The following is a 14,836-nucleotide window of genomic DNA, read 5'->3' as shown; positions in this document are numbered from 1 at the left end:
TACTGTAGCTGTCAATGAATTTTACCAACAAAAATAATCAACAAATACACGAAACAGTAAAGTTCACAACCTTGCACTTTCCAAACTTGCTATAAAACTCTGGCAACAAGCAGAACAACATTGCTTTATTGATAAATTATAGAGTTGCTGATCTGCCCTTTCCCCGGTTTTCCACAAATACTAAAGACTAGATTTAATGTGATAAAGCTGAACCCTGCTCTTTCAATTTACACAGTGATTCCACCTGCAGAGTACCACCTCAACTCCTCTCTCTGTTCATGTATGGGTAAATCCCAAAAGGTATTTAATTTGTTTCCTGCAAATAGCTTACAATTCATAGGTGTGTTAGAGGATGTCTACTTGAGTTACTGCACTGCTTCAAACGCCTGAAGCTATTAGACTTCTCATGAAACCGTGCCAGAGCACCGTACTATCAGGGCAGCATAAATCTAGAACCACAATCTCAAAGGAGAAGAACACATTCTGCTTTACAATGTGATTTTCCTACTGGGAAATGAGTTTTACTTTATTAACTTTTTATATTTGGATTTGATGGGAGTAATACGAAGCCCATCATTATACTGGGCTTTACAAAAGCTCAAGTTACCATTGTAAGACAGCAGTCGCTTCAGGTTTTCTTGTGAGATTACAGCTGGCTTGTGTTGCTTTCTAAGATGGCAATGAGCCAGAAGAAGAAATGTTTAATTTCCCGACTGAAGCGTTATGCCCGTAAAAGATTTACAATAACGGTCAGCAAATTACTGAGTCAGCTCATTAATTGTCACAGGAAGTAAAAAAGGAAAATGAGAAATTGATTAGACTAAGTTTTATTTCTTTCTCCCTCTTCCCGGTAATATTTCATAAGAACAAGTGAGCATAAAATTACGCACTTTTTTCACCTGCGCCTCAGTTTGAGGGAAAAGTGACAGAAATAAAGGTTTTTGGCAAAACCTGCATAGACTTTAAATTAAAGATAATTGGGTTTTCCTGCCAATAAAAAGTGGAACTTTTTAAAGTTCCCGTTGGTGACATTTTAGGGGTCATTTGTACCAGACTGAGCCAGCATAATGGCATAAAAAAGATTCATCCAGAACCTCAATGGTCTCAGCAGGGCCTTAGAAGTCTTCTGGGGAGTATCATAAATGCGTTCCCCATCAGGAAAGATGGAGAATGTAAGTTCCCCAACTGCTTTGAGCATGCGCTCTCAAATATATGGCACGTAGTTTGCCTATAACACTCAACTGCAAAATTTTCACCTTTCATTCTTCAACATTTTGTCATTTAATACCACAAATGTCAGGAATAAATTACTTTGAAATATAATGAAAAAGTTTTATTTTTCCTGTTAAGAATATGGATATGTATCTATGTTTGAAGAAAAATAATACATTGGGATTAAAATCTATTAACTCTGTTTTTTTAAAGAACAATTCAGCGTCTTACTTCACAGGCTGGGTGTAATCAACAAAAAGTGATTAATAAAAACACAAAATTGGGTTTTGTGCAGCTTGCAGAGTACTGCACTGGCTACAAAAGCCATCTTCTCATGTTGATGATAAATTAATTAAAAAATCTTTAAATTTCTCCTCTTTACCAGTGAGATTAAAACTGATGGTGCAAAAATCTCCATGATGTGTATGGAGAAAGTCTCTAATCTGTAAAGAAACTTCCGGGTGTGGATGTGAAAGCCCAGGCAGTTGCACTTTGGCAACATGGTCAAGAAAGCAGCAAATGATAATGTGTTAATGTCTTATTAGTGTCAAGGCAGCCTTCACACTGAAAGAGGGTTTTCTAGATTTAAATCTGTTCTGTTTTCTAGATTTAAATCTAGAAAACTGTTAAGATTTTCTAGATTTAAATCTAGAAAACAGAACAGTCTCAACAGTCAAGAGCATCGTAGAAACAGTTTTAAATCTGGTGTGGACAAAATCCTATGATGCTTGAAAGTCATAAAGTAACTCAATAACAACTTAATTATTATTAAGGCAGTGTTACAGAAAAGTCTGATAAAAGGCCTCTAGTGAAATTGAGATGAAAAACATGTTAGAATATGAATACTTTTATGTCAAAATAGAAGGCATTGTACAGCATCATTGATTATTTTGAAGATTTTTTAAAATACAGAATCTTTTGGAGAACAAAAAAGTATGAGCAGTGAGATTGTGTTTAAATACAGACATTAATAAATGAAATATAACCTCGACATGCAATCCCAGTCCTGATGCCACCCACACACACATACTCACACTCACATGTTTTTTCTTAATAATAATAATAGTGGTAATAATAATTCACAGAAACAGTAGAAAAACATTTACATCTGTGAACTGGTACCCTTTAATAATACAAACACATTCTATACATACATGTTTTAACAGGTTAGAAAGGTTTTTATCATAACTCTGTTTTACTCTTCTCATTATGTTCATCTGAGGTATTTGTTCTCCAGTCATCCCTTAGCCACTTATTGAAAACAGCAACAGGGTCTATGTTCCAGTGTTTATGGAAGGATATAGGCACCTGGTGAGCTAAGAGGTCCTTGGAGTAGTCCTCTGGGCGTGCCTGAAAGCAGATAACATATCCAGTTATTTATATTTCAAAGTAGCCTCAGAAACATTGAATGAGCAAAAACTCAATGGAATTACTGATGTAATTATGACTGCCAATAATACAATTTTAAAGCAGAAAAGCACATACAAATACTTAAATGATTGTTATATAAATTCTTCCTTGCTCTAGGATGCCTTGGAAAAACCGTAATGACACTTAAATTATTTTTGAACATTTTGTTACATTAAAACTACAAACCTTAATGTAATTTCTTAGAATTTTATATAACAGACTGACACAACACAGTATTTAATTAAAGTGGGAGAAAATATGCATGGTATGACATATATACTTAATGCTGTGAGTCTTCTAAAAAATTTCTAAGTCTTGCACATCTAGAGATTAAAATTTATGTCCATGGAAAATATCCCACACTGTTAGCTCGGGTAAACTCCTGATATTTTCTGATTCTTATTTTCTGAAAAAAAAAAAAAAAAAAAAAAACTTTGCATTTTATAGTTTTGCAAATTTTTTGTTGGTTTGTCACATGAAAATCCCAAATAAATTAAAAGATGTTTGTGGATGTAATTTGACAACATTTATAAACTTTTAGAGAAATTCTTTAGCAAAACATGTTTTAGTGTTATGAGATTTGCATTAAAGATGCTCACTTTGCAAACTCTATTCATCTCATAAAAGTGACTATCCTACATCCTTCTTTTATACATTTATTCAACCATTTATTTATTTTCATCCATTGTAATAGCTGATTTTGTCTTTTGACCTTTGTAACCTTTGAGATCTCAAGATATAAGGGGCACGATGAATAAAATATATTATTATTATATTGTACAAAACAGCAGCTGTAAGGTTCTGAAAAGCAAATGTGATCTACATTAACAATTATATTATTGTTAGCCAATTTTTTCGTTATTGTTTGTAACATATTCATGACTGAGACAAATACACAGCTCAACACAATATTAACGGAGTTTGCTCACCATAACACACAGGACATTCGCTCTATGACTTATGCTTTTGTAATTTTGCTTTTATCCATCAAAAGATATGATTCAATTAACTGCTTTCTGACTGAACATTCTTTGTACCAATTACCTTTTAAAACCACTTCAGCTAAGGTTCAAACTGAACTTAGCCCATCCGAACAAGCAACATAACACTGCAGAGGAGAGTCAGGTTTCCCAGGTCAGGGGAAATTCTCACTTGCAAACAACAGTCCAGTCTTTGAGGTCTGCAGCACACAGTTATTGTGCTCATTATAAAAAAATGTCAGCACTTCCACACAAAGTGCAAACTCACCACTGATTTTTGTCGCCACTGATTTTCACTGCACTAAAATAATGAGATGATCATGCTCACACATAGAGCTGACTATCTGCAGTGAATTCATTCAAATTCTCCCTTCTTATATCAGATTTCCTTTATCTCCTTGCATGACTGATTGCTTCATGATTGACTTAAGAACATGGACTGACTTGTACATGTTCTTTCATCCCCCCCCCTTGACTCTCCTTGTGCAGAAAATATTCCAAATATAAGTCTAATATCCTCTTCTTCATGTCCTTACTGCAATATGATATTCAGGTAAAAATAAATTACTCAAGACTTTGGAGTGTGTCAGTCCAAAGTTTTGTGTGTAATGACACATTAATTAGCGTGTAATTAATGTGTTGTAACATATTAACATATTAATTAACACATTAATTAGCATGTAATTAATGTGTCATTAATGACATTAATTGTGTGTCATTAATTAATTATGTGTTTCACTAAATGAATTGAGTTACTGCAATAAATTAACCTACTCTTCAAGAAGTACAATTCAAGGCAAAAATAATATTAGAGCATTCTATCAAGATAACATTTCATAAAACATTGTAGCTACAAAAACTAAAAGGAGAGACATTGAAATTAAAAATCTGAATACAACCTGGTGAAATAGTGGGCTGTGTGTGATGGGAAACCCGAGAGCATTGAGGCACATTCCCAGCACCATGTCATCAGGCGCATCATTGCTGTAGCACTTGCAGCCGCTGTTAAGAAGTCGGACCACAGCCTCCCTGCTGAACACCATGCTGCAGAAACACAGCAGACATTGAAAATAAGGCAAACATACGCCAGCCACTGTGGCAGCAAAGTAAATCAACAGTGTACGGACAGATTACATGCAATATATAGTCGTCGACAAATTCACTGGCACCACTAATAAAGATGTGTAAAAAGATTTGAAATGATTTATCTTGAAGAATCAGAATCTGATTTATTTGCCAAGGTCGTGTGGACAAGCAAGTGCTCAATGCATCCAGACAGCAAATATATTCAAACTGTAGAGGAAATGAAGGACAAAGGAACTTTACGTGCATCCACTTGCAATCATTTATAAAGAGTGAAGAGGAAGGATTGTTGTGACAGTGTTGTGTTTAGTGCCTTACACTTAAAGATTATGTTGAATTGGTCATTTATGTTGGCTCATTGTCCTGTTAGAGACCCAAAGATGACCCATTTCACATTTACTGATAGAATTCAACAGATTTGCATTTAAACTATCTTGTTGTTTGAAACAGTTTATGATGCTTTGTACTCTAATCAGGTCAGCAGAGCCTTTGGAAGCGAAAGAGTCCCAGAGCATCACAGACGATATGAAGGGGCAGCTTTTGTGCTGGGGGCAGCCTTTCCTTCTGCCGCCCCATACACAGCCAAACACCCCCTGCTCCACTGATGAAACCCATTTTTTGAAAACTAAACAAAACAAAAATATTAACAAAAAAAACCCATAACCGTCTTACTCTGTAATTTAACCAGAAGCATCAGAAACCAAAACAAATTTTGGTAATAATTAATTTGACGGGTTGTGAATAATACATAACACCTGTCATGATTAAACTTTAGCTTTAAAAACATAAAGCTATATAATTTTAAAGTTCAATCAGTAATACTTTTATAACAAATTTATATCAGATCATGATTTCTTGGTTAATGACAAGTTGTCATATCAAAGACATTTTAAATAATGTCAACTTTTTATTAAAAGTGTCATGATTTCCTGAATGCCACTTTGTGACAACAGTTTTACATATGTTCATGACAGGTGTTATGTAATGTTTATTACAGCGTCATGACAGTCTTATACACAACCCGTCAAATAAAGTGTTACCAAAATGGGTATTCTAGAGTGATTCATTCTATGCAGTCAATTAACTTTTTATATTTTTATAAATGGAAGAAAAAATTTCAGGTCTACAGATTTTGATTACATCAATGTTCATTTGAGAACTGTTCAGTCTAGTTCTAAGTATTCATAATTTAAAAAAGTAAGAAATAAATGTAATTAAACATCTTCAGTGTATATTGGTGGTATATTCAGAGATTTACCAATCAGGGAACTTAATTTAAAGTCTATTCTCTGAGCTACAAGAAGCCGACGTAAGTGCTGGGGTGATGTGCTTTAATTTATTATTTTAGTGGAAACAGTTTTTGCAATTTTGGTGCAGTTTCTGAAAATTGTCCAAAGATAACACAGGCTGGCTAATAATACACTCCCAAACAAGAGTTACCCTCTAATGGCTATGGAGACTTGGTGACCCTGACAAACCAATCTTTTCTGCAGTTCTCCAAACAGTGAGCTTTGGAGTTTTCTTTTTCTTTTTTTAACCCATCTGAACCTCCTCTTCAATTTTGTAGTGCCAAGATAATTATAAGGTTCCTAGTCAAGCCTGGTGGTCAGCTGTTAAAAGAAGAAGCACCTCTGTCACGTCATATTTCCCCAGAAAAAAATTCACGAAAGCAATGATGAATTTCTGAATACAGTAAATTATGAAAAATCATATTCCTTTGCATTTCTTGGCACTGAAGAAAAACAATTTAATATTGAATTTTGAGCAAAGTTGCAAACCGAGCTGCTACTTGCTAGAAATGAGCAAAAGCTATAAATGAAAAAGGAAGAGAGAACCTGCAACCTACCGGATAAGTCACTCATCACCTGTGATAATTTTTTTTTGTGGGTGACACCTGAATAAGGAAGTGTCAGAGTAACAGCGAGGTCCTTAAATAGATTTTTCCTGCACCTCTCACTCTCAAGTTCGAAATTCATCTTGTGTACAAGCTTTGTCAAACAACCAAACAACAGCTGCATCAAAGAATTTTAAATAGTAAAACTAGGGCATGAAAATCAGAATTTGACCAAATCCACTTCTTGATAAGCTGATTTTTCTTCCATTGATTGACAATTAGTCCTTCAGAGACAACCATGGAAACCATTGAATATCTGTCCCGTTATATCAGCTGATTAAAACTGTTTATCGACTTTCTTTTGTGTTGATTTACTTCAAAACATTTCATCTATGTGGACAGCAGCCCTGTAAACAAGGTTTCCCTAAGAGCACACTCAAATCAAACCGCAAAGGTTAATCTATAAATTAAAGATACCTGAGCTTTTATCGCATGCTTTATATTTCATCTAGTGCTCGTTATTCCCAAAGCATCTGAACAGTCAAACTTACCCTCCACCTCCTGTGATGTAACTGTAGCCACCTTGGTTCAGTCCGTAGCCGTATCTCTCTCCGAGGCACACCGGCACAGAGGGGTCGTAGCAGCTCAGCAGGATTCGTAGTCGGGGGAGGCTATGAAAAGCACAAGTCAAAGGCATGACACACACTCTCATCACACTTACATGCGTGTGCCTAAATGACTATAAAATGCTCCTTTTAGAAGCTGGGACAATCTTTCTCCCTCCAGAGCCTTCTGCTTGAAAGGAAACCTAACTGCAGGTGAATCCAGCTGGAGGTGTGATTTTAAATCTGTGACAGGATGTTAAGTGACTTCTGGCGTTTAGGAGTTTTTCTCTTTCTCTCTGCAAATTTTTTTAAAGGTAGGACTAAATCTGTTAAAAAAAACATTTATAAGTAAATGTCAGCGAATCGTGGGGGATATATTGAAGATATCCCTCAGGTGCAAAAGTAAAAAACAGCTATGCTGAATATTCTTGTTCAAGAAACCTTACCTGATGAGAGTGTCATCATCTACAATAACAAGCCACTTGGTGTCGGGCACAGCGCTGCTCAGGAATCGCTGAAGGATTGCAAATGTTTTCCCACAATGACCTATGAATGGAGACATAGCATCAACCAGTATGACTGAGTCACATATTGACCATGTGCAGAGCTGTGGTTTGCAAAGATAAATGACCCTGTTAGGAAAGGGAGGCACAACTGCCTTTGTTTAATTGATTTACAAAATTCACAGAACTGAGGAACATAATTAATGTCAATTAATCATGTCGACATTGAAGAGCTTAAAAAGCACAAAGATACATATGTGAGTAAAAGCCTTCAGACCTTATTGTATTTCCTCTGGATGTCAAATAAAATATCAGCACAAAGTAATGAATCACTGTAAGGAGGAAGAAAGATGATGTTTTAAAATGTTTTCAAATAAACATGAGAAGTCTAGCATGCATATTCAGTCTGATAAATAAATACATTTAAAAGATCCTGTGAAATGCAGGTCCACTAACTATTACCACCTGTGTATTTATTCTCTTTATTTAGGCAATTACTCTGCGCTCAGAGGTTTGTTAGAGAACAATAATGGACACTCGGAATCATAAAGACTAAGGACCCCAGCACACAAACCAGGGATAAAATAGTTGTGAACTTCTGGTCATATAGTTTAGTCCATTATCTGAAAAAAAGCAAGGAGTAATTGAGACTGAAAACCTTCCAAGACGCTCCTCTCCACTCTACCTCAAACAGAGGCGTAGCATTACCTGGTTTTCTCTGCAGATTAGCCCACCTGAGGCTTTACTTCTCACCAAGGTGAACCTGTTGTTATTCTGCACCCAACCTGACTGAGAAGATTTTCAAAGCTGGCAGAGATGTGTGGCAAAAATAACTGCAACTGTAAATGCAGTAAAAAGTCGTTCTATACAGTTAACCCTTCACACAGGGGGGCTGAATAAATGTGCACAACATTCCAGACCTTTAAATAAGTAAAATTAAAAAGGCATAACTTTCTTTCTATTCTTTCTATTCACAATTATGTTTGTGTCTCACTTAAAATTCTAGCAAAATATGTCAAAGTTTGTGGCAGAAATTTGACAAAACATGGAAAAAGTTGTTTTTGCAAGGTACCATATGAAGAAAAGAACAATAGAGCAGGGACTTCAAACAGATTCTATAACAGAAACCCCTAGGAATTGAACAGAACAAATGTAAAAAATAAAAAAAAAGCTTCAGAATATGCACTACTTTTTGTTTACAGCTTTTGCATGACAGCCTTGTGCATCGTAAGCATAAACATGCAGCACTTCTGCCTTCTCAAGGACACCGTACATTACTGTATATTTGGCTTCGGGTGCACACATCAGCTACTCTCTGAGATCAAACATGTGAACTCAGGTTTACTCAGTCTTTGCTCCAAAATATTCATATTTGTAAGACCTACTTTGCACTTCAGCCACTATGATTTCCTAGAGTTAGAGTTTTTATTTAAAAAAAAAAAAAAACTTCCAGCTAAACTTTGCCAGCAATAGAAATGTCAGCTTACTGATATGTTAGAGAAAATAATGAGGGTTTGGCAGGATTGGTCACAAAGATGAAGTGTTCAGCCTGACACGTTTGACATGACAGGTAGAAGGAACAAAATACTATGCCATCTCCTAAAAACAAAAACCCATAGTATGGTTGTGAACAAAACAAAACCAAGAGCCAAGAGAAATGCACTCACCAGATTTCAGATGTCTACACAGCAATGGAGGCACAGAAATCCCTGATGGCATGCATTACTATGAATCCTGAGACCTTGCTGTATTATTTATAGGGAACCTTAGGTATTTTTTAGTTTTTTCTTTGCTGAATATAAAATGAGAAAGGACACTGACAGAGATATAATCCAAAATCCCACTTTTTAGGGCAGATTTTCTGATAATCCTATTTCAAACAGGAAGTGGTGAGTAATGCTGCCGACACTAAAGAGATGACATAAATAACTTCTTTTGTACTTTCCATAATCACAAAACACACAACACATAAAAAAATCTGGTAAATTTAAAGCTTCTCTTAGGATGTTTCTATGTGTTATTTATTTTTTTAAGTCGATGTGATAAAGAGGGAAGAATGTGCCTTTTTATGTTGTGCCACAATTTCGAGATCTTGTCTCATCCTTTCTTTTCATGCACAGACTAATGTCAAAATACACATTTTGTGGGAAGCTTTTGGTTTTTCACCTAACTTAGTATCACTTAGTGACAGCAGGATGATTATAAAAGGCACAAACATGTTTTTTTTTTGTTTGTTTTTTTACGTAGACTGATCATATTTAAAAAAATCATTTAAGTTCAAACTGCAATCCATCAATTCATTTTCTGCAGCCACTAGCAGCCTTGTGCCCGTCTCCAGCATTTGGGTGCAAATTAAAATCAGAGTTCAAAATCCATCTCATGCACATGTACTCTAGTATATGAAATCTGTTATAAGCTACATTTAACTGACAGTGTTTACTGACAGAAGCTTTGTAAACTGGCTGTTTACCAAACCCCGATTCCTGCCAACACTAGATAGATGCCTCCTGAAAGCAAAAGTCTGGCATACATTTCAAGTCAATACTGCGAAGGAGACACTATCTTCAGGATGATCCTTGAGAGAGACTTTGCCAGGAATCGCATTGAATAAATACTGACATAAATCTTTGGATGAAAAAAGCAAAACTGCAGCTTTTTGTTGAACAAGATGTCAAACAAGATTTGGTAATGCACTTTCTCTCATTCTGTTTATGAGAAATGAAATGACTTTGTGTTTTCTGGTGTCGGGTGTTTTTTATTGGTTATTTATGCACATCTCCAGTGTGTATGTGCAAGCTCAAGATTTAACTAAAAAATATAATTTAGAAATACAATTTTCATTGTAAACTTTTTTAGGATGCAGGAGTATTTGTTTAAGTTGCCTGTTTGTTATATAACAACAATCCCATAATCAAGTTACGAAAAAACAGTGACCTGCCAGGGTATTTATTCTGCTTGAACTTTCTCACAGTTAGAGACCCTCCAACCAGTATGGAATCCCAGTTACTGTAACCCTTCAGTGAAACGTGGTATACTGGCAGCAGCAAGCTGTGGGGATCATTTTCTTTTCAAAATTAATGCACATCTTCCAGGCTAAGGGGGACGACATACATAAACACAACACCTTTAGACAAACTATTTAGAAAACATACATACTTGACCTACTGTTACACAACTATGCATCAGTTTGTGTTGATCTGTAAAATAGCATTCAATACATTGAGGTTAGTTATTTTAAATGACAACATGTTCTGGAATATGAATATTTTTGAACAGCAAAGTAAATGATTCCTAATTGAACTTAAAGTGACAGAACGTCTTGAGTTCTGTTTGGTGTTGAAAGACCAAAGGCTGAATTTATTATAATATAACAATAATATTGATCTGGTTTCTAAAATAAGAAAGAAATTGTGTTCAGAGAATGAGAGTGTTGCAGTGGTAACTGCTCAAGCCTATGAAGCTAGAAGATGCTAGATTTTTCAGCATAATAAATTCAACATTTTAATACACTGTTTTGTTTCTGTTTTATTTTTTTTTTTTTATCAGTCGGTCAGGTTATTGAATAAGTCTCATCACACATTCATATACAAGAATAAAAAAATCCAAGATACGCAAGTGATACTTCATTTGTAATCTTTCCTAAGACAATAATACTATTGTCAAAGAAGAAAATAGAATAAAGGTATTTTGAAAATGTGATTACCAAAAGATTCATTTAGAAAATACCAAGACATTAGGGCAAAAATATAAATCATTAGTTGCAGCAATTGATTTAATTAGCTGTTGTAATAGGGTTTGTTTGAACAGGCAAACATAACATTTTCCAATTAATGTTTGAAAGCCTTAAAGCCCATTTCTCTTACTTTTTTATTCTTTGTTTTCAAAGATTTTCTGTCAAGTTGAAGCAGAATGGTATTCCCATTGCATAAACAGATAGTGGAAAACAAATTAAGGATGGTTTTATTTTGATAAAGATCCAAGAGATGGATCATTTCGAAAAAAAAAGAAAAGAAAAGAAAACAGAAAGGAGACTCCTTTCACTCAGATGTGGAGTTGGCTATAAACAGTAGCCTATTAGAAATGCATTATATGCTGCAGAGTGGCACTCTGCTGGCCCAGGGGACCTCGCTGTCACCTCCCTTTTCAGTCCTGTCATATGAGTCTTCAAACTGAGCACTGGTAATGTCATCTCAAAATTAATACGTTTTCTTTTCTCCAAGCATTAGTCAGCATTAATGTTCGCTAAATAGGTGAGAATCCATCTATACAAACATTAGGATGTGTAGATGGATGCTAGCTGCAACAATGAACTTTCTTAGTCTAACAGAGAAAATTAACCTGCAGGTTATGTTTCACATATTAAATGAAATATTTTATCATTTTACACCTCAATGCAAGTGACAGCTGAGAAAGGTTTTGATACTGACTGACAGCAAATGTGAGGGGGGAAAAAAAAATCTAACCCCAGGACATAAAATCTACTCTTTTCTTAGTTTTAGAAAATCAAAGCATTTTTTCATTCGGTATTTTTCTGGCTGTTGTTGAGGACAGTGGCTATATTCCACATACTGACTAACTGCAATGAATGTTTATGTTTACGTTCTTTTTCGCTGTCAAGTTCCTATTTTAAAAGAGCAGATAAGGATGTAACAAAAACTCGTTGTGTGATATAAAACCTGCACAATATGTTTTGTCACAGTTAAGCATGTGTGGCGTTACTGGTAGAGCAGGAACCCCATATTCACAGGCGATATTACGCCTTGAAACAGCTGTCTGGGGTTTGATTACAGACCTTTGGACCTGTACTGTGTTCATTCTTTCTCTCTTTGCCCATTTCCTGTCTGATTACTGTGAATAAATGCTACTGGTACCACAAAAAAAAAATAATAATAAAATAAAAAAATCCTTTTGCAAAGTACTTTACAGTTGTTTTCAGTATACCACTTCATCTGAGTGAGTGTTAGCTACTGTTATAAACCTGTGATTTAAACATGAGTAAATTAATAAAGCATAAACACCTGGGGTGTAAATAATAACTTACAGAACTAAGGTTTTATAGGTTACTCCATAGGTCCTTGTTCAACCTCAGATTTCTACATAGTATATTGTTAAATATACAAGTAGTGGCCTGGGATTTCAAAGCAAATGAAATCAACTGCCTTGCTAAGTTGGTTCTGTCTCATTGTCATTATATGAATAGTAGGTATGAAATGAAAGAGTTTTGAAGTCTGTCTCATTGGTTAACCCAGGGAAGATTTTAGCTGAAATTAAGCATGAAAAATTAGTGACCAAATACTTTTTCAGAGATTAATAATCAATCACAATGTCTAAATATGATGTTCATTTTAGCTACAAGTTTTTTCTTGTGTAAAATTATAGCTCCTACATGCAGACATGCTCATCTTAATCCACTGAGGGATTATAAATTGTGTTTCCCATTAAAGTAGCACCATTTTTCGTCATGATCCAAAAGTTGGGACCATTCAGAGATCGAATTTGCCAGAATGAACTGAACAGGACTTCCTTCTCTCCATGCAGTGACCTTATAATGATGGAAAAGCAGCTTCTGCCAAGACCCAACAGTAAGTGACCTGAGAAATAAGTGGCAGAACCGTAAAACTACACGTGAGAATTAGAAATTCGAAAAGGAAATGTGAGAAAATCTGGAGTGACAAATTGGGCCTCATAGAAGCTGGATTCTTTCTGCTGTTGCTGTCTATGACTGACTTATGATGACTTTAGTTTTATTCACTGTCCTTTCTTTGTTCAGGCTTTGTTCTTATAACTCATAAATAAGCAATGAAGTGTCCTTCCTCATTACTTTTAACAATTCAATAAGCTTCTAGTAATGCTCAGATTTGTAAATGAGTTTAGTTATAGTTGCCTTAGTATTTACTTCCTGAGGTATCACTCTGTCTTCATTAAGTAGGGTATTAATAAGAATTAGTTTTGATTTTTCTGCCAGTCATTTATTGTTGGTTAATTTATAGATTACATTAAGTTAACCACAGCAGCTGTTGGTTGAAATTTTTGACTCAACATTTGCAATAAGGGCTAGGGTTAGGGTTTACAGCATGGTGCATTGTTTGGAAGAGAAGTGAATCATTCTTACTCAAAATAGGAATGACTGAAATAAAAGGAAAGAGAATTATGGTTTTTGCAATTTTCAGATGGTTCTCAGGAGCACTTTACTGAGTTTCTGACAATTAGTCTCTCAGATTTATAGACTAAACAATTTCTTACACACATAGTTGTGTTGTTCGGACTCCAATCTAAAATCACTTTGTAACTCCAATGGAATGTTTATTCTCTAAATTGTAGAATTGATTTTAAGTTCTAATACAATGCTCTGACAGAAGCTCTATTGTCTGGCATTTTACCAAACCAGTCGATGATGGGATGTGGATTGCTGCCAGCACTAAGCTTTCCAAAAAAAAAAACCTGGCAGATTACAGAAGACAGATTACAGAGGACACACTTTCTACTGCTTGATCTTTTACAGAGTCTTGGCCCAACATTGGCTTCCAAAAATACCGACACCAAGTTACTGGCACGAAGGATGTGTGGATTTTTCTTGAGAAGAAAACTTAGAGGTGGAATGAATATAAGGTTTTGGTATTAAAGGTAATGTAATACACAAACAAACAGAAAATTCAAGCTGACTTTTATTTTTATTTTTGTTAAAGTGCAGTTAGAAGAAGGCACTTTCAAGTACAAATATGCAAACAGGAAAAAAGAGACATGTTTTACTTTTAAAGTAATCCGATGATCTGTCAAAAGAAAGAAGATGTGAAAAATGCAATTAAAAATATGTAAATTGTCACTAACATCTTGAGTTAAAGGATTTAAACAAAAATATCAGAGCCATTAAGAGATGCTGCACCTTTATATCACTAAATCTCAGTACTGCAAGTTCATATTTACCAACAAGGGGCCAGTGGCAACCTACCTCCTTTAGTCTCTGAAAACAGGTTGCAGAGCATGTACTTGTTAGGGGGCTAAGCTGCCTGAAGAAAGCAGCAGAGGCATGAAAGGACTTTACTTTTTTAGTGCAACCTTTTCCCTCTCTATTGAAGGCTGAAAATGTCTACAGCCATTGCACATCCCATTAAGTTTCAACATGAATCACAGGTCCATAGAGCAATTCTTGTGCCAACGGCAATCTCACTGTAGAGTAAGTTTGGCTCCAGCCTCCAGCAAGAACAGAGG

At 35.3% G+C, this 14,836-nt stretch overlaps 1 protein-coding gene across 1 annotated transcript in view; it reads right to left on the bottom strand.

Annotated features, from left to right (window-relative positions):
* Positions 1-2,043: 2,043 nt before the first annotated feature.
* The window catches only part of b3glcta (beta 3-glucosyltransferase a), a 77,836-nt gene continuing 65,043 nt past the window's right edge, over positions 2,044-14,836 (bottom strand). The window contains exons 12-15 of the mRNA XM_055028226.1: positions 7,571-7,670; positions 7,071-7,190; positions 4,502-4,646; positions 2,044-2,562 (exon numbers count right to left, since the gene is read on the bottom strand). Of these exons, the coding sequence (XP_054884201.1) occupies positions 2,395-2,562; positions 4,502-4,646; positions 7,071-7,190; positions 7,571-7,670 (533 nt within the window). The 3' untranslated portion in view covers positions 2,044-2,394. The remainder of the gene's footprint in view (positions 2,563-4,501; positions 4,647-7,070; positions 7,191-7,570; positions 7,671-14,836) is intronic.

The sequence above is a fragment of the Poeciliopsis prolifica genome, unplaced genomic scaffold, assembly GCF_027474105.1.
Source record: "Poeciliopsis prolifica strain line A6 unplaced genomic scaffold, Auburn_PproV2 SCAFFOLD004, whole genome shotgun sequence".
NCBI lineage: Eukaryota > Metazoa > Chordata > Actinopteri > Cyprinodontiformes > Poeciliidae > Poeciliopsis > Poeciliopsis prolifica.
This window is presented reverse-complemented; position numbering and strand designations above follow the sequence as displayed.